Source organism: Xenopus tropicalis, chromosome 4, assembly GCF_000004195.4.
Source record: "Xenopus tropicalis strain Nigerian chromosome 4, UCB_Xtro_10.0, whole genome shotgun sequence".
In the NCBI taxonomy this organism is placed as follows: domain Eukaryota; kingdom Metazoa; phylum Chordata; class Amphibia; order Anura; family Pipidae; genus Xenopus; species Xenopus tropicalis.
This window is the reverse complement of record NC_030680.2, coordinates 98,246,996-98,267,388: the sequence shown is the minus strand read 5'-3', so window position 1 is coordinate 98,267,388 and position 20,393 is coordinate 98,246,996. Positions and strand designations below refer to the sequence as shown.

Here is a 20,393-nt window from a genome sequence, read left to right as displayed (position 1 = left end):
AAAATGATTTAGATAACATATATGTATAAAAGATCCAGAAAGACAATCTTCCATCATTAAAACAATTGTATTGCAATGCAGGACATGCAACCAAGCATTCATAGCTGTCTTAACACAATTACTGTTACAAAGCTGAATATGAGATTAAGTGTTATCTCTTTTTGAAGTAAAAAAAAGGGGGGTTTCCTTGTTTTTAGTGCCCAGGCCAGCACAGACTGTCAAATACAAATCACACATCCGTTCAACTAGTAATTCTCATTTTGACTTTTTCTTTTGTGTAAAACTGAATGAAGCAGTGATAGGCAACACAGGAGACCTCTGATACCTTAGTTTTGTGCCCATACTATTCTAAAGGGCAGCATTTCTTATTGTATGTTGGTAACAGAACAGCACAAAAACGGGAGGGAAATATATTCAGTGGGAAGATCTGTTTGATTCATCTTATTAACACGTTTTGCTAAAAATATGCCTTTGTGTAAGTCTCTAACTCTGCCCATAACATATTATTATATTCTAATATGTAACACAATAACTAAATCAATGATGATTGATAGGAGATATGTGACACACCTCATAAAACCAGATATTTATTAGCATTCATGGGATTAAGGAATTGATCACATCGCACCAATTATGAGATATAAGGTAGTATATTTTTATATTCCACCTATCCTGGCATGCCCCAACTTATTAACTTGTATCTGGACTATAATTGGAGTCCTGTAAGCTCAGTCATGAATACAGAATATGGAGCTAAAATGTTGGTATGGGAAAAAGTTAAATAAGTGAATCTGCACATGAATCTTATCCTGTATCGGACAGTTTTGGCTTGGTGCAGATCTCTTGTAGTGTATTACAAACACCATCTACTACTACTTCTATAATGCATTCAAGATCCAGTTCACCACTTGGTTACTTTATGGCCATAAGAAAAACAATGATGACAAAATGGCTACTTTGGGCACTAAAGGTTTAAAAATGAAAAATGCATTTAGTTCCCAACCCAAAATAACTACTCCTTGATTTTCATATGTAAGCTGGCAGTTCATGTCAGCACACGTACACAGTCATAATCCTTTGCAAACTTGTGATTATTACCTTACAGTCCAAAGAAAGTATAGGTATAATAATATATAGAGAGTGTGGTCATAAAGTAGTGTAAAGTACTGTAGATTGTTTTTTATTGGTCACAGAATGGCATTAGGCCTTAGCTCTGGTACTTTAATCATTGGGCAGCTTGCTTTATACTATTAGGAACCTGTCAGAGTTCAAGTCTGGGCCTGCTCTTTATGTTACAGCATTACAAACAGGTTATTAAAAGTTTAAATAATGTATTTTCATTCACATTTTTAATTACCATGTATCATTTTTGCTAATTTATACAGATACTACATACATATCATAAGAATGTATAACTATGTGTAGCTAAAACCACAAATCTGTAACATGACCCAAATAAAAGGAGTTATATACAAGGCAGGATGCAGTGTGCAAAGTTGGTACATGGGGTTGTTGCCCTTTCCTCCTGGGACCAGTGTAGACCTTTGCTGACAACAGTAGTAATGACCACAAAGTAGTACATTGAACCAAAACTTACTTTATTGCAGGCTTCTCAGAACGCAGAGTAGGACAGACTGGAGTAAACATCTTACCTTAGTTTCACAAGAGTCATAAGCACAATTTAAGGCCGCTACCCTAATCCTTCATAATCACATCCCTATCTCGTGTACAATCACCACTGGGGCTCTACTCCAGTTACTAACTCCTCATGTGGACCCAAGCTGTCTTTACTAGTAAAGGGCCGTGGTAGATGGGGAGATTAGTTGCCTGCGACAAATCTCCCTTAAGGTGGCCATACACGCACCGATATTATCGTACGAAACCTCGTTTCGTACGATAATCGGTGCGTGTATGGCATGTCGGCGAGTCGACCGATATCGCAGGAAGCTGCCGATATCGGACGACTCGCCGATCGGACAAGTTTGAAAATTTTGATCGGGCGCCATAGAAGGCGCCTGACCAAAATTCTCCCTTCAGAGCTGAATCGGCAGAAGGAGGTAGAAATCCTATTGTTTCTACCTCCTTACCTGCCGATTCAGTCCTGAATGGTGTGTGGCGGATCTTACGATGTTTCGTGCGACCGATGGTCGCACGAAACATCGTCGGATCGCCACGTGTATGGCCACCTTTACAGTGGGCGACTAACAAGGGAGATTTGTCGCGAGCAACTAATCTCCCCGTCTACCATGGCCCTAACATGTGTATTTCTTATTAAACAAGCTAGTTTATCTTTCTACCTCTCTATCTATCCTAATAACTTTTGGGTAGCCACCTGGATCCTACTCAGTGGCATCTCTCTCTGCAGATCTTATCAGGCCAAAAAAAAGAATTGCACAGCTAATACACTACCTTATACAGTATAGGCTCTACAGGTGGACTTGGCACAACCTGCTGGCTGGCTCTTACATAGCCATAACTCTATACACTGATAAAATGAATTCCTTATTTTACTGCTTTACAAGTGTGCAAAGTGCATCCAAACAGGGGAAATTTTGCACCCATGGGAGACCTGAGGCAGGCTTTCTAATGCTTTTTCAAGGGGCACAGAGTTAAATTGTGAACATTGTATTCTTTTTACTAGAAGAGCCAAAATTCCAATTGCAAATCCCAAAAATTCACAAGCTTGTTGAGGTTTTTTTGCTTAGATTGTGTGTATGTGTGCTTTTTTCCAGTGAAGAATATTTGTTGAAAGATCACCCTGTGTCACTTTGCAGCAAGTGCAAAGAGGTTAAGAAAGTCTGAAATTGTCTGTTTTTACCTTATAATGAGGAATAAGGCAGCTGATGTACACTCGTATACCCTAATAGCTAGGTTCACAGTTTCTCCCTGCTTACAACCTTGGTTTTCTCTTGGTTACCTATGTTGAATTCCTATATATATCCAGTAGGGATGTGTAATTTTTGCCCCAAAGTCAGATATTACTGTAATCAGGACAACTTTATTTATGGTGTACATCAATTCAAGTGTTATGATACAAAGCCATAAATAGTAGCTTTAGGGGTAACATCCTCCCAACATCATGTTCCTATTATCCTCTGTCATCCTCTGTCATCCAATCAACATTGCTCTTTCAAAATATGTGTCTCTGTCAGTACAATCTCTAACCTAACCCGCCTAAATTCTACGGGCTTTATGTAATAAAAGACTGCCCAGGAGCAGTAACCTATAGCAACCAATCAACAGGGTCAGCAGGGCTGGAGGGCCTTGCCTTGTACGTAGGCAGACAAGAGGTACTGTATGTGCAGTGCCTTGCTCCCCACCAGAGCAACCTAGGCACATGCTTCTTCTGCTTATATCTAGCCCTGGCTTTGATATACTGCAATATATTCCAGCTGGCCAATTATGTTAATGCCAGATAAAAACTAACCCTCTAACTAACTCCACTAAATTTCATGGGGAACTGGCAACAATAGGAAAGGCTAAATCCATACTTCCCTACCCTAGCAATAATGTTTTATTCATCTGTTACATTTCCCATTGTCTCCTCTACAAAAGTTTCTAGCTTGTTCAACCTTCACATGCAGATATGTGCCAATAACAAAATCTCCCATTCCTGCAGCATGTTTTCCTATTTCTGAAATAATATTAATCTGCAGTGATATATAGCTCTGCCAGTGTAGCCTTGGCTGTCTTTCAGTAGAATATATTAATCCCACATGACCTCTGCCAGAAGCAGCCTTGGTGCTGAATGTATGCAGGTTGCTCTGTCAGTTTATCTTGTGTCTGTAAGGTAGTGGACTGTATTATTTGAACCTCCCAAAGGCATAGCTCTGGTGCAGATAAGCTCTTATAAACTGCCCTGTACCTTGAATGTGACCTCCAGTACAATAAAGTAAAGCATTCTAGATAGCCTTTCATGACTTGAGGTTTACAGTGCAGGGTCTCTATTGTGACTTTAATATTCTGAGCATCCATGTGAATGGAATCAAATCCAGAAGAAATCATAGAGAAAATATAATGTGGCAAAACTGCCCCCTGTAGAACAGTGCCTCTCTGGGTCTTCAGTGATAATATCTCTGCAATAATTTGGAATGCTGGAATGTCACTAGTCAGATAGGCAGCTGGGCCTGTAGCCAGAAATGCCTCGTAAACCAATTAGGATTGCAGGAAAATAGACATCATGACCAGCATCCTTAAAAATCGATTCATATATGCAGGGTTGCTGAGCAACTCTAAAGTACTATGGAATTGTGCACTGTCATTAGTCAGATGGTCAAGTGATTTTAGAGTAAATACAAGGCAGGCTGGAGCTCAGCATGGTGAAATGGTGAATGTGGGTGGAAGAAACCGATATTTTGTGAACCAAAGGATCTGGATGGTTCCTGAAAGGCTTTGCTGCATTTGTGTCCAAATTAATAACTTTTGGTAACATGAAATAATACATGAGACGGGGTCCTGAGATATGCAGAGTACTTTACAAAAGTACTAGCTAAAAGATGGTCCATAAGAAGACTTATTGCGTTTGGTCATAATGTATCCAAACACCCAAACTTCCATATTTTATAGATATGGTTTTATATATAGCATTTTATTCAGCATCTGTAGCATTATTAACATTTTGAGGTATGATCCGTTCAGAGCAATGCAGTCAAAGATAAGTGAACCTTTTAAGACTCATCCAGACTCTCATTTTTAAAAGGATTAATAGAAAGGATTTAATAGAAAATGTTACAAATTTACATGCATGTTGTTGCTAAGATTGCCATTGTTGCCTGTCCTTAAATTTCCTGGGCAGTCCATTTTTCAATGCCAAATGAATAATCTTCACTAAAAATGTTCTATATTCTGTGCAGATTGTGATGCACAACCTTTGATCACACTGCTCAGTCCATAATTAGTTGAAATGCCATGTTTAAGTATGATAATCATACTCATTAATAACTATCACTACTTATTGTAATTATTATGGCACAGGCAGCATCAATGTGGCATTTTAGCACAATTTAACCTGTCTACAGCTTTACTCTTAGAAAACATCCCAGCCGCCCTTAGCCCCATTTCCCTTGAGACTAGAGAAATGAACCCATGTTTTAGAATAAAAAATGCTAAAGCTTTTATAAACACATAAATATAATAAAAATGACATAATATTTACAATATTGGTTACATATGTAATAAACATAGAACTAAAAGGAACCCCTACAAGAATGTTTGCACACACATCATCTGCAGGTGGCCTATCATGGCAGTGCCCATCCCAATGGGCCAACTGGGCGAATGAAAAAAAGGAAACTGATTGCCACAACCTCACAGGTCCCTTACCCACAGAGATTCCATCACCTCCAGTCAGCCAATTTGCTGTTAAAAACACCAAAACTGCAATCATTGCCAGTACCTGTGACAGTGCCACCTCCTAAACTATATTCCCACTGAGGGCACTCCTGCCATGAGGCAAGGTAAAAACCTGAGTGATGCCTGGTAACGCCCCAGTGCCTTGCCTCATATGGCACTGTAGAAGGTTACCAGGGCAGCAAAGAGTTGCCTCTGGTAACATTAAGCAATTGCTCTGTCTGTATTAGAGATGTGACTCCCCCCCAGCCCACTGAACACAGATTGGCACTGTGTCACTTGAGTTGGAAGTACCTTCTCTGCACTTTCTATCCTCCCTGGGAATCTGTTGATCCCAAACTACTACTGCTATTTAGCGATAACTCCAACACTTCATCATGTTTCAAAATAAACTCTAGTTTGGCATTCCCAGGCTTGTGAATGTTTTTTTGCATATGGGCTTAGCTGCTGCTTGGTCTCCTTCACACCAAGGGAAACTGAAAGGGACATCACATTACCCAGAAGTGACACATTTTCCCAGTGGCCGCTAAATGGCCATTTCACTTGCAAAAGGACTGTTAAGTTTGTGAGATTATGTTCTTATATTTATCTAAAAAAAGCTGTCAACATTTAGGACCCTTAGAAGAGGCAATGACATTTTGTAATAAATATAAGAAGTTCTCTGGTTTTATTCACTAAGTGTGACCAAAGTTAGATGCCTCTAACATTTGTTTAGATATATATAAATAAGATACTTGTAAGATTGAACTTAATATACCTGTGTCTCTTTTCAACCCCACATGCAGCTAAGAGCATTTATTTTCCATACAAGCCTAGTGATCTATTTATCCCTTTTAAACGTTGCTCTCCAACAGAGCTGTCAGGGCTCTGGCACACGGGGAGATTAGTCGCCCGCGGCAAAACTCCCTGTTCGCGGGCGACTAATCTCCCCGAGTTGCCTACCCCTGCCATCCCACCGGCGAACATGTAAGTCGCCGGTGGGATGGCAGATGCGGCGGGGCGATTTCAGGAAATCGCAGAAAAAGACTCGCGAGTCTTTTTCGCCGTTTTGCGCCGGTGGGATGGCAGGGGTAGGCAACTCGGGGAGATTAGTCGCCCGCAAACAGGGAGTTTTGCCGCGGGCGACTAATCTCCCCGTGTGCCAGAGCCCTCACAGTTACTATAACCATGCAATCAATAACAGCACATAGAACTGCAGCTCCACTGTAGCTTCTGATGAAGTGGCATAAGCCATGAAACGCGTTAAGCTGGGGGGTTGGTTTTCTACATGTTTTTAATGGATTGATCAAATAAAGGATTTTTCTAATGAATAAGCAGCCCTGCGTGCTCCATCTACCATCTACAACTTTTTTGCGATTGATCACGCCAGGATCGGGGGCGTTCCTCTGATGTGTATGCACAGGTCACTGCTAATATTGAACTAAACCGGTGAGTGCTCCCATAAATTGTATACCTGCAGCTCCACTAACTCAGGTTTTAACATAAAGATAGCAGTAAATGTATGAGACCCCTTATTTGGAAACGCGTTATCCAGAAAGTTTTAAACTATAAGAAGGCTATCTGCTATATAAATAATTATAATTTAGTGGCAAAACAATCCTATTGGGGATTACAATAGAATGAGTTGAATGTTCAAGTACTCACCCCTTTCCTACATTATGCAAGCATTAAGGATTTTTCATATTGTATTTTTAATCAGAACAGAAAGTTTATTTTTATAAAATAGGTTTGGGTAAACTACCTCCTTTGGTTCATTTTCTGGTCAGTAAAGTGTCATAAAGGTATTGAAAAATCTCAGCTGTCAGTCATACATTTCCAGCCCCAACTCTATGCCTGCAGCACAGCAATTACCTTCACTTACATTTCTGCACTAGATGTCACTGATCTCCTCACATGCTCCTCCCTGCTCACTGTCTATAATTGTGTAGCCTGTACATGGGCAAAAAGTGGCCCATCCTGGCACATACATTAGATTTTGGGATGATGCAAAGCTAGCCTTGCAGTTTCCACAAAATGGTGCCTGGCTAAATGTTTAAAGGTGAACAACCCCTTAGGGCCCCTAAGGACCTATAGTAAACTCAACACAAGTAGTCTTGGCTACAGGATGAAAACTGTAGGTTTGAAATACAGTATTTATCCATTAACTGTCCACACAGATAAATAGATGTTATCAGCTGAACTGGCTAGTAGGGCTGAACTAGGGGTAGACAGCAGAGGCTTATGCAATAGAGCAGGAAGCAGACAATGAATGGGCAGCAAGTGGCAATGGCACATTTTTTTTTAACAATTCTTCAGGTCTACAGAAGCCTGAATATCCTAACCTGATTCATTAAAAAAAAGTTTAGGAAGTCATGTACTCTCCTATAGAGAAAAGCAACCCAAATGTCAGTGATCTGCAGTGACACAAAAATAGGTTTTTGTGGATAAAAAAGTGATACCACAAGAATATCAAGACAATCATTACCACACAATTTACATGGTAATCGATGATAAGACATATAAATGCCTACTGGTAACTTCACACACACTGTTTATACAGCTGAAGCACAGGCGATAATGTGAGGCTTTTTTCAACTTTTAACATAATAGATAAAATAAACCTTTGCCTTTGCCTATTAGCACAAAAAAACTCACTAACAGATCCCTACACTCATTTAACAGTGAGTAATCCAATAAAAATAATGATTATGAGCATGGCATTCAGGATATCCTATTTATGTATCCTGCCAGAGTTAAACACATACAGTACATTAGTGATGGCAGGAAATTGAAATCCAGAGATAATAAAAAAAGATGCAAAATGCAAAGCAGCCTCCCACTCCCCTGTGCTTTATTGGAAAAAATATAACCTTTAGTTGTACAAATGTATCTGGTTATTTACCTTGGTGAAATAGCTATTTCTTATCAGTTATTGAAGGTCATATGGTTACTAGACAATTGACACAACAAAATAGCCAAATATCTGTCTTTGATTAGAAATCAAATCTGCTTGGGGGAGTAGAAGTTATGATTGGGAATATGGAATCTTGCCCTTCAGGGTGAATGTGACTGATCTAGTAATCATATACTAGTTGGACTCCTGGGTAGAATCCTATACACAGGACACCTACCCATATACCTCATACATTACTCAACTTTATACCTATACATATACTTTAAATATATGCAGTATTCTATATCTGTGGTAGGCTATAATTTCACACAATAAAGATACTTTAAGGTATATCCTTCGTAGTGGTACTTTGACCTTAACATGCATATTTAGCCCAGATACGTTTAATTCGTACAACACAGCCGTCTTGCCTTTGAGCTGCCATAAATAATTTCCCACAACAGAGAGCATTACACTCAACAAGAATGTATTACACAAGCCAAGCAGTACATTCTATTCTAGCCTGTTCAAAACATTTATTCTACTTGTTATGTTTTTGTAGATCTTGAAATAGAGTAGGTAAAATGGTTGCTTTTTCTTGGTTGTACATGCAGATACAGACACATTCCAGAGCAGGGCTGTGGCTCTAAATCTGACTGAGATGGTGCAGCAGTTGCATTTTTGGCAAGCAGTTGCTTTCCCTTTGATTGTATCTGGAACTTACAGTTTCGTCTCTAGTCCTGTTTGAAACCACAAGGTATTGCTAGAGATTGGGAAATTTAACTTTTTTAACTCTTTCACAGAGCAGTTGGGGCAAAGCCGAGCTAGGCTCTTGTTTCTATAGGGCCAAATATTGCTGGCTTTAAGAATACATATACCTTTGTAAATGGATGTGGGCACATTCTGTGGCTTAAAAATAAAGGAAATATAGTTAAATGTGGACACAATCTTTGGGGTATAATTATCAGAATGTGAGATTAGCGCTCACACCGGAAAACTTCACCCACTCTCTATCCATTCCTATGGGATTTTTAAAGGTATATTTATCAGAGGGTGAACTCTGTTTTTTACCCATTGATAAATAATCTTCTAATAATCCCATAGGAAAGAACAAAAAATAGTTTTTTCTGTGATGACCTCTAATCTCACATTTTCAGAAATCTGCTCTAAGTGTCCCTGGTGGTATTTTCCATTCCACACAGGACTACAGGTAGCCCACCTGTAACAATTAGTCAATATCCAACTAAGTGTTACTGAAGAAAATCTCCCAGCATTTGTCCCACAGCTAATGATTTTTATGGGATTCTGGCAGTTGAAGCGTCTCAACGTCTCAACATCTGGAGAGTAGCATGTTGGAAATACTTTTTATGGTGTTTTTATAAGGTTCGGGGGTGACGGCCTTCCTACATTGTCCTGTGCCTTCTTTTCTCAAATCCTGGTCCTCTACGGAATTCATTCTGCCCAGAAACAATATTACTATAACTGCCAGAGTCCTGAGGCAAAAAACTGTTTCACGCAGATCTGTTTGTTAGCCTCTCATGCTGAAAGATAAACACAAGCTACGCCTGCGCACACTGGGTCTATAAGCTGCCAAACTGAGCACAAACAGGATGCTGATATAACTTAAAGCAGCAGCGTGATAAGAATATGTAAGCAAGACAGTGTACACCACCAGAAAGAAACACTTGGGACAAACAGGTGTATATATCTAAACATGGGAAAATACATATGATTCCTATGCACAGTGCAGGGCTGGTGCTAAGTGGGTTTCCAAAGCATTAGAAGCCTGAAAGTCAGTTAAAGACAGAGTGAAATTTGGAGACTGTTTATTTGCTCTTCAGAAATTCTCGCTACAATCTCAGTCTCTAGCAGAATGACTGGTAGAACTGCCTGTAAAGGGCAGCTGCAACATTTTGGAAACAGGCCAACATTTGACTCACAAATCAAGGACAGAATCTAAATAGTCTGAGAATTTATGATTTAGAGGGTAAATATTGCAAATCTGCTAATCTGGGCTGGGCCAAATTTGCCAATTTTACTGGATAAAACGTTCAAGTAGTAAATAGCAAATAAGCAGAACTTGATTGACATTCTTTTGGTTCCTACTCTTACCATATATGGGCAGCAAATCAGTTCAGGTTATTCCTTTTTTTTAACTTGCATTTTATTAATTTTCAGATTACATATGATTGGTAAATCAGTTAAGAGAGAAAGAAGTTTAGAAAGAGGGGAAAAGAGAGGTAAGCCATAGAGAGGTGTTTGTGGGTGGGGGGAGGATTTTGTCCAAGGTTGCTGGATACTTATTCCTGGGTTCATCTGTTGGTTCCTTCTCTTTAGCTGTGCATATTGTTGTTTATTGCTAATTGAGTGTTTATTTTGGTCCTTGTGTCCACTACTGGTGGTTCAGGTTATTTCTAAGTTTATGGAGCATATCTATCCAGGGTCAGACTGGGCCAGTGGGACACAGGGAGAAAACCCAGTGGGCCAAGAGCCTTGTGAGGCCTACCATGGATTTCCATGACTAAGGTGGAGGGCCCTTAAGGGGTTGGGCCCTGGACACCCCAGTCCTACATTGTATTCATCATAGGCTATAAACAGACTTTGCCACAGTTTAACAGTGGGAAACTCCACAGCTTTCTGTTCACTTGCATAGGATTGTTGAGTCTTCTCAAAAAAGATTTATTATTAGGGTTTCCACCTGGCCAGTAATTTACAGGCCTAGCCAGCAAATTACCAGCTAGGGTCAGTGCCGGTATTACAAATTCACTGGCAATCTAATTATATATATTGGATGGTAGAACCAGGTGGTTCCATTTTGCCATGAAGAACTGGGGGGAGGGTAAATTTAACTAGAATGTTAGTTTTTTTAGAATTTCACAGTTGTGCTCTATATATTAGCCCCTATTCTCTGGTTTGAGCAGTCAAGGTTAGCACAGGAGGGCTGCATTAGTTATAGGGTCTGCTGCCTTGGCAGAGCACAACATGAAGCTGGAGATGGGAAATAAAATACATAAATATATGGAAGAACATTTATGCAGATGTGGTTTTTCAAATGATGGTTGCACACATACTCATGAAACACACTTGTAAAACTGATGTATACAATTATTGTGAAGACTAAATGGACCAAATATTTTTTTTCTGTTGTGAAATCCTGTGATTCAGTGTACATTTTCTTTCATCTAAGGAAATAATTTGCAGGGATTGGGTATATTATGACTCAGTGAATAGCTTTGGGGAAAATGTAAGCCAGGAGGAAGTGTCTTTAACATTAAACCTCTGGTTGGCAGCTTTCCTAGGGAACCATGGAAAAACAAAGTCTTGCTGGAAAACAAAAGAGCATTGAGTGAAGGGCAAATGCACTGGAGGTCAACTAGGAATGCATACCTTATAGAGATAAATGGCTTGGTACACCTGGCCCACCATGCATTGGCTCCTGGGCCTATATATGTATATATATGTTGTATTGCAGCTTTTGTTTTTACATTAATATTCTGCAGTGGCCTGGGTACAAACTGCACCAGGACCACCCACAAGTCTACCCCCCCGCCATGAAATGCACCGCACACCCGCTGCTCCCCTGGTAGTTAACAGCACTGATATTCTTTGTACTTTGCCCTCACAGAGGGCAAATTTTAAACATAGTAACATAGTAAGTTGGGTTGAAAAAAGACATATGTCCATCACGTTCAACCATAATGCCTATATATAACCTGCCTAACTACTAGTTGATCCAGAGGAAGGCAAAAAACCCCATCTGAAGCCTCTCTAATTTGCCACAGAGGGGAAAAATTTCCTTCCTGACTCCAAGATGGCAATCGGACCAGTCCCTGGATCAACTTGTACTAAGAGCTATCTCCCATAACCCTGTATTCCCTCACTTGCTAAGAATCCATCCAGCCCCTTCTTAAAGTTATATAATGTATCAGCCAGCACGACTGATTCGGGGAGGGTATTCCACAACTTCACAGCTCTCACTGTAAAAAATCCTTTCTGAATATTTAAATGGAACCACCCTTCTTCTAAACGGAGTGCGTGCCCTCGTGTCCGTTGGAAGGACCTACTGGTAAATAAAACATTAGAAAGGTTATTATATGATCCCCTTATATATTTATACATAGTTATCATGTCACCTCTTAAGCACCTCTTCTCCAGTGTAAACAAACCCAACTTGGCCAGTCTTTCTTCATAACTGAAACTTTCCATACCCTTTACCAGCTTAGTTGCCCTTCTCTGGACCCTCTCTAACTCAATAATGTCCCGTTTGAGCACTGGAGACCAAAACTGAACAGCATATTCTAGATGGGGCCTTACCAGCGCTCTGTAAAGGGGAAGAATAACCCCCTCCTCCCGTGAATCTATACCCCTTTTAATACAGCCCAAAACCTTGTTTGCCCTTGCAGCTGCTGCCTGGCATTGCTTGCTACAGCCAAGTTTATTATCTACAAGGACTCCAAGGTCCTTCTCCATTATGGATTTGCCTAGTGCAGTCCCATTAAGGGTATACGGGGCTTGCATATTTTTACATCCCAGGTGCATGACCTTACATTTATCCACATTAAATCTCATCTGCCACTTAGCCGCCCAGATTGCCAGTTGGTCAAGATCCTGCTGCAAGGATGTCACATCCTGGATAGCATTGACAAACACTGATACATTACTCATAATACCCTCCCCCAAGTCATTTATGAACAAATTAAACAAAAGTGGACCCAGTACAGAACCCTGAGGGACCCCACTGAGAACCTTACTCCAAGTAGAGAATGTACCATTAACAACCACCCTCTGTACCCGATCCTGTAGCCAGTTTTCTATCCATGTGCAAACGACTTCACTAAGACCAATAGACCTTAGCTTAGAAAGCAGTCGTTTGTGGGGAACGGTATCAAATGCTTTGGCAAAGTCCAAATAGATTATATCTACTGCATCCCCACTGTCCAGCTTCTTACTAACCTCATCATAAAAAGCAATTAAATTGGTCTGACATGACCTGTCCTTCATAAAGCCATGCTGATTACTGCTCATAATGCCATTCTCCACTACATAATTTTGTATGTAAACAATTTATCTTACCCAATGGGGGTCTACATGCAAGCTAAAATATAGTGTAACAATACAAAATGCAACTAAATTTAAACTACATAGCAATACTAAAGAAGGCCTGTCCAAAAGAGCTTACAACCTAAAATGATTAAAGCCCTGCATTTTCTGTAGTAGTTTACAATAATGGGATGTTACAAATGAGAGCTCATTTATATCTGTAAGTGTAATTCCAGTGTCATTGCGGTCCCAAGGGGGTGATGCTTCTAACATAATTGTGCTGCAACTGACAAAAGTGTGGCCAATTTGACAAAATGAATGCAACTGCGCATGTATTTTGTCTGAAGTTGTTTCCAGTGTTTGGCGTGCGAGTAATGTCTGCACCCGACTCTTTACACTCAAGCGTGCTGCAGCTTTTGACGCTGAGTATGAAGAAAACCCTGGAGCTACTGCTTAGGCGGTGGAGGTAGCTCCAGGGTTCCCCTGTATCAGTGGGTGCAGCAGTGCTCAATTCAGAATAAAAGGCAAGAAGGACTGAAGGGCGTTAAGTCAACTATATGGAATTGCATGGTAAACAGTGAAATTGTGCTTGCAGATGTAAATCATGCCTACAGTAGTACATACTATGGGCAAGAGAAAGAAATAAAAACAATTGTTTACATGCCTTGTTTCTTGGTTTCCCAGATGTTGCTGGACTACAACTACCACAATTCTTAATTAATAATCAGATAAAGCATGTTTTAGCCACCAACATCTGGGGACCCAAGGTTACCTTTAAAGTGCAGAAATGCTCCTGTGTTTAGTCTGTGTGTGATTATCTGTAAATGAAAGCGCATTGCATACTGGGTATATTTGAAGCAGCGAGCTCACATCAGCCAACACATCCTGTCTTTCTTTCAACTTTGTTTTTCATCTACAAACACAAAAGAAAGAAACATAGCTGGCACAGGACATTATGAAAAAGCCTGGTCTTTTCAAACAGATGTGTCTAGCCTTCTTAAAAACACATCTGAAGCTATTGAAGAGAAATGAGATTTTATTGCAATATATGGTTTTATAAATATTTAGTAAACTATGCAAAGTATATCCTCAACAAAGACCCCTATTTATTTGTATATCTAGTTATGATCTAGTTGATTTTTGTGAGATCTGCCAAGGAAAACAGTTAAAATGTTAATACACGTGTGTGTGTTTGAGTTAATTTTCCCTAATTATTTGTCTCGCTGCTTGTGTTTTCCCCAAGTTAAAAATATAAAGTGCTAGCTAGTTTTTAGTGAGACTCAGTGATTACACTGTTTTTTTTTTTCTTTTTATCTATCTTTTTAGCTTCTCCTGTCCATTTTTCTGTTGCTCTGTCACTTTCTGACCAAGTGTTACAATTAGAGACAAAAGAAACAAGATAGAACTCCCAAACTAGAACACAAAAAAAAAGGATAAATAATTCCGAACCTATCAAAATTATAGGGTGTGATAAGAAAGAATATCAGGTATGACAGCAGACTTAGGAAATCAATGGTTTAAATGACAGATTGGGAGAAGAATAGCAGAAGACCAGAATAGAAAAAAAAACCAATACATTAAATTAATACAATTGACATTTACAACTATGTTTTTATACAGGTCTCTATAAAAATACATCACATAAAGTAGTCCACATGTCCACATTGATAATAACTAAAGCCTTTTCATGAAAAAATATAAAGAAAAACTGCCATTTTAAAAGGGATCTAAACCCAAAAAATTAATTGGTATAAACTTACCATGAGTAAGCACTTCAGCTCCTTTTAAACGCAAGCCCCCCCATGTAATAAAAGGCACTTATGTACACATGTGCAGTAACCCATAGGAACAAATAAGATGTTTGCTTTTAAACAGGTCACCAGTAAATATACCTGCTGATATTTTACCTATCTTTTAAACTGCTAAAATAGATAATAACTGTGAATTGCAAAACAGTCTGCCTCCCTGTGTAAGTTTACATCAGTGAATTTTTTTGGGTTTAAGAGGGCTGTACTCACACACAAACCAATGTTATACATGCAGTACATGCTAGGTTACATCAGCAAATGAATAAAAAAAGCTGTCAAGTGATCAGTGTGTAACATACAGGACATCACAAAAAGGTTGCTCAAGATAAAAAAATGCAAAAGTGTAATATTTCCTTATATGTGTAACCCCTATTTGGCTGCGAAACAGGCAATACCAGCTAGATAGGCTTTAAAGCATGGCGTACATAGGACTCTAACATTCAAGATGGGCTTTCGTTATGGGGAAATATCCAAAGGGTTTAGTGCAACTACAACTCATTTAGGCTGTGTGCAAAGTAATTGAAAGAATGGACGCCAGAAGGTTCTTTTGCGGTAAAACATAACTTAACTTGTTTATTTGTCCAAGACATACCGTATATACTCGAGTATAAGCCGAGTTTTTCAGCACCAAAAATGTGCTAAAAAATGAACCCTCGGCTTATACTCGAGTATATGGATTTGAAGATCTAACTTGTTACTTGCTGGCATCCATATTCATCGCACGACACCCCCTCCCCCCCGCCCGTGAAAATGCGTACATGCGTTACACTTTAAGTGAGTGAGCCAGTCGTATGACCGCAAATATAATACAGTGGCCTGTAAAATTCCCCTCTAATACTCACTCATCTGGCTGCTAGCATATCAGAATTTTAGCGCGTCTCTTGGAAGCGCGTTTAACAGAGTAGCGTAGGCGCAGCGTGTCTAATAGAGTAGCAGTAGCGCGTCACATGTTACATAGCACGTCTCCTGACACAGCGCGTCTCCTGTAGCGCAGCGTGTCTCCCGGCTTATCGTTGCTAAGGCACCGGAAAATGCGATCCGTGACAGCCCAACCTGAAAGAGCCAACTTTCACTGGTAAAAGAGACGCTGGTGGCTCACGAGCCGCACTTTGCCGACCACTACTCCATTGAAGGGCTGTAGCGGCATCGATACATTAAAGGAGCGAATCATGCTTTGGCTAGCAACACTGAGTCGTGTGTTCAGGTGTACTGAAAAAAAAAACATCTTGATGGTGAGTCCAGGAGATATCATTCTCAGATATAAGCAAGAAATAGTTTGCTATGGCATAAGCATAACTGTAGGATCTTAAAAGTTGGAGGTGCATCAAAAGGTGGAAACTAAAAGAATTAATGGCAATCCCTGGAACAAGGTTGTTCTTTTATCTACAAATTCATATGCTGCAGAGTTATTTTAGCTGATTAAGAGAGGGGCTGCCATTCCTGGGACACGTTTCATTTAAACATTACTGCATTACCTCTGGGCACATACTCCACATAAATACCACTTACAAATGGTTTTAAAGGAAGTTAAAACATATTATTAAGAGTGCAGGGGTAATGGGCACCCTCCAGTAAATGTGATTTTAGCTGGCACAAAAAGAGCATTTGTGGGTGAAGTGAAGTTTTTAAAATCAATGACTGCTAGTGGTACAATCCTGTCAGTGCTTCTACCAATAGTTAAAGAAATACCTACTGATAATAAGGTATTTTTTTACATTATAACATAAAAAAAAACTACATATTCTTTTTAAAAAAGCATTGCTTTTGTCTGCTGCTGTTGCATTTTTCTTTCTTTTTTCGTTTCTTTTTTTTTTAGCAGCAGTGCTGTAACTCTTCAAGGCAGGAGAGTGAAAGGGTCCTCCATCCACCTTTCCCTAATCTGCAGCTGCCAGCATGATATATTTATGAAGAGTTTACAGGGGGTCACACTGAGTGTCCTTATTATTTATTTGATTATTGAAACTTAGCAGTAGCGGCTGCATTTCCCACCCTAGGCTTATACTCGAGTCAATAAGTTTTTCCAGTTTTTTTAGGTAAAATTAGGTACCTCGGCTTATATTCGGATCGGCTTATACTCGAGTATATACGGTATGTTCCACACGGTTATGCAATACTCACTCAGAGGATTAAACAGGTATAGGCACAGAAGGTAGAAAGATATGGTGTCTACCATTCTACCCCACCTCAGCAGAGTGTGAGCAGGGTAAAGACAGCCAATCAGCACGGCACCACTGTGGAGAGTAGTCTGGAAAAGTATCTATATCCTCAGGATGTGTACCTTAACCATGGTCCTACACTAAGGCAACAGTGCCTGTAGGGAAGAGTACTTCCAACTAATCTCTCCTGGTTGGAGCCAGAAACTGCTCTTTCTAACTAGATTATCTCACTTTCCTAGAAAGTGCTTTTAAAGATGTTCTACTTGCTTATCCTCATTCATGGGGGTCCCTGTTCCCTGACTTCACTAGAGTTAAGATGTAGTCTCTAGAGTAGATCGCTTACTGTGGCCCTGTTGTTCCCAGGCTCAATGGAACTTCCACCTCAACAGAGTCAACAGATGCATCCAAAGAGGAAGATCCACCCCTTTGCTAAACATTAGATTTAGAGTGCAAAGGGAGTGGTCTACCTATAAACCAATAAGGCACAAAATGCTAATATTAAACCAGATACATGGGTCTCTGCCCAGTTACAAGAAGATATAGGAAATGGTAGGGCTTAAAGCCATAGGGCTTTCCTACATTGTGTGATTTTTTTTCTTTTTCTATTATTCCTACAGGAAGAAGGTTGCCCAGTGGAAGATTATCATGTGGAGGTGGTACTTTTCATGTGATCAGCCTTCTATGCAATACTATTTCTGCAGGATGCAATAACAAAGAGTTTCAGAAATACATCTCCAAAGGGACTGGACAGCAGCTACCATCAGACATACCAGAAGAATTTCAAAATGGACAATATAAATTCTTTCTTTCTTTCCATTTATGATATGCTAAAAGCTAAACATGAGGAGGGCATTTACAACACAGTTTGTCTGAGTGTACTTCTGGCTCTGCCATTGCTGACTCTACTCATACTCAGTATTGTTTGCTGTCATTTCTGCTGCTGTCGGACCAAACAGAGGAAAAACATCAATAAGAATGCGGGCAAAAAGAAAAAAGGGAAAAAGGAGGAGGAGGATCTTTGGATCCCAAGTCCACAAAACAAGTCTTTAATGATGGAGAAGATCCCTCCATTTTCAGTATAGGCTTGGCCCTGACACTGTTGAAAGAGATATTCAGACCAAGTGCACTTAACAGTTTGGCATGATATTTTGTTTGTACCATACTACTGACTGTCAGTTTTCAATCTAAGCATCTGGTAAACATCTGTTTGGATGAAGCTAGCGTACATCCCTGTACTTTTCATCACTATTCCATTTTGGTTCCCATGAATAGATAGTTTATAGTAAACTATTTCTTGCAGTAATTTTATGTTCAATGGCGTTATGCTCAGCTGACTGTCTTATATGCAAACTTACATAGCAGTAGCCTGCCATTTTTAATGCTATATATCTCAGGAATATAAGAAATGAGAATGTTAAAAGCAATGCACTTGTTTACCACCACATCTTTGGATAGCACTTAATGCCAAAACAGAATTATAAGTTATAATGTTACCAATCTGAAAGGTCTTTTCTATTCCAAGAATCCATGATCCTCAGAAACAAGAAAAAAATCCCAGTGTTATTAGTACAGCTGGTTTAAGTCTCAAGTGTTCTACTTCAGTATGCCACTTGGTACTCTTGGCTTAGTAGAGATGGCCTTTGAAACTTCAAGAGGTTTCGCTGCTGGGAAAAGGGGGTGCTAAGTAAAAATTAGTGCGCAATGACTTAACAGCTGTTAGTATCATTTAAAAGTATTTTTTTTTTAATTGTTTCAATTTGTCAACAGATATTTTTAAATATATAAAATACCGTGTATGTCGTTTTCAGCAGATTCCTGGTCTGAAAAAAATACTTTGTTATTTATGTTAAATTCTATGAAAGAGAAATGAAACTTTTATTTATATTTTTCTTAATGTTACAAATGACAGTTTTATATTATAGGCTTTTTCTATTTAATCATTGGTTTACTGTTCAAACTCAGTTGTGAACTTTGGGTCACATATTAAAGTACATTCAGAATGCTGGACAACTGCAAGACTTTCACGCTTTGATGCTAAATGAGCACTCTGGGAAAAGTTACTTAATTGCCTTGATTTCACAATCCCCCTTGCACAGTGGTGTGATACAAAGTCTTTTGTGCTAGAAATACTGGAGTGTTTTCAAACTCATTTTCCACTAAGCAACTAATGGTAGTAAGAATAATAGGAGAAGTCCCAATTTGGTGGGAACAGAAAGAGCACAATGTCACATACTTGCTTAGTTTGGTAGAAAGTAAAGTGAGTCTGGCAAGTCCTACCATTTGCCTTTTTGACAGAAATATATTCATAAAAAATTTAAAATATTTGCTGTACTATTTTTTCGTGACATTTTTACACAAGCTCTTCATTCCCGACTTGTCTCTATTTTCTACAGTTGCAGCAGTGGCTGGGGAACCATATCTCCAGCCTGTTGTGCAATTGCACCAATGTCCAACATGATTGCTGCATTAAATGGACATTGACATGCTCCTGTAAACACCGGTATCACTTTAACAGAATCATATACATTTTTCATAAATCTTTACTGTATATGAACAGTAAACTGTGAGACTATATGTTTTGCACAGAATACACTTGACTCCATTTTTGGATTTATGCATATGAGTGGAAACTGTCATACTGCTTGCTTGACAGAGAGTCCCCATTGTATTTAGAAGAACAGCGCCATCTGTTTAGAACTTCTAGACTGGGCTGATCTGTTGAAGGCTTAGAAAAAGTGCACAGCACAGCAGCTTGAATTTTATTGCTGTCTTGCCTATAAAGTCGAGGTAAATATAAAGTTTTGATTATTTGCAAATACATTCACTGCTATAGTGCAAGAAAAATAAAGTTTGTACTATATTTTTGTAAAAGCCTCCTTTATTCATTTAAAGTCCTAATAATTAAACATTACAACCTAAGCCGCAAATTTCATGTTGCTAATAAAGAGTACATTATTGTATCCCTTTTTATGATACAACATTTATATCCTTTTGTGTTGTGCAGTGAAATCTGCTGCCTAAATGATATCTAGTTGAAGGAAGATGCATGAGACAGGAACACTTTTCCCTGTGTGGGATTTGAATGACATAAACCACCTGGAAGAATATATAAACCTGCTGTTTCGGTTCAATTTCTGTGAGAAATGTACAGTACATTTCTGAAAATAA

The 20,393-nt window shown here is 39.2% G+C and overlaps 1 protein-coding gene across 2 annotated transcripts in view; it reads left to right on the top strand.

The window, feature by feature from the left end:
- kiaa0040 (KIAA0040 ortholog) overlaps positions 1 to 20,096 on the top strand; it is a 39,102-nt gene extending 19,006 nt beyond the window's left edge. For both annotated transcript variants that reach the window (XR_004222396.1, XM_031900964.1), the window contains one exon: positions 17,843 to 20,096. Coding sequence is in view for 1 of the 2 variants with exons in the window: in XM_031900964.1 (XP_031756824.1) it covers positions 18,011 to 18,307 (297 nt within the window). In the remaining variant the exon portion in view is untranslated. The remainder of the gene's footprint in view (positions 1 to 17,842) is intronic.
- Positions 20,097 to 20,393: the final 297 nt, after the last annotated feature.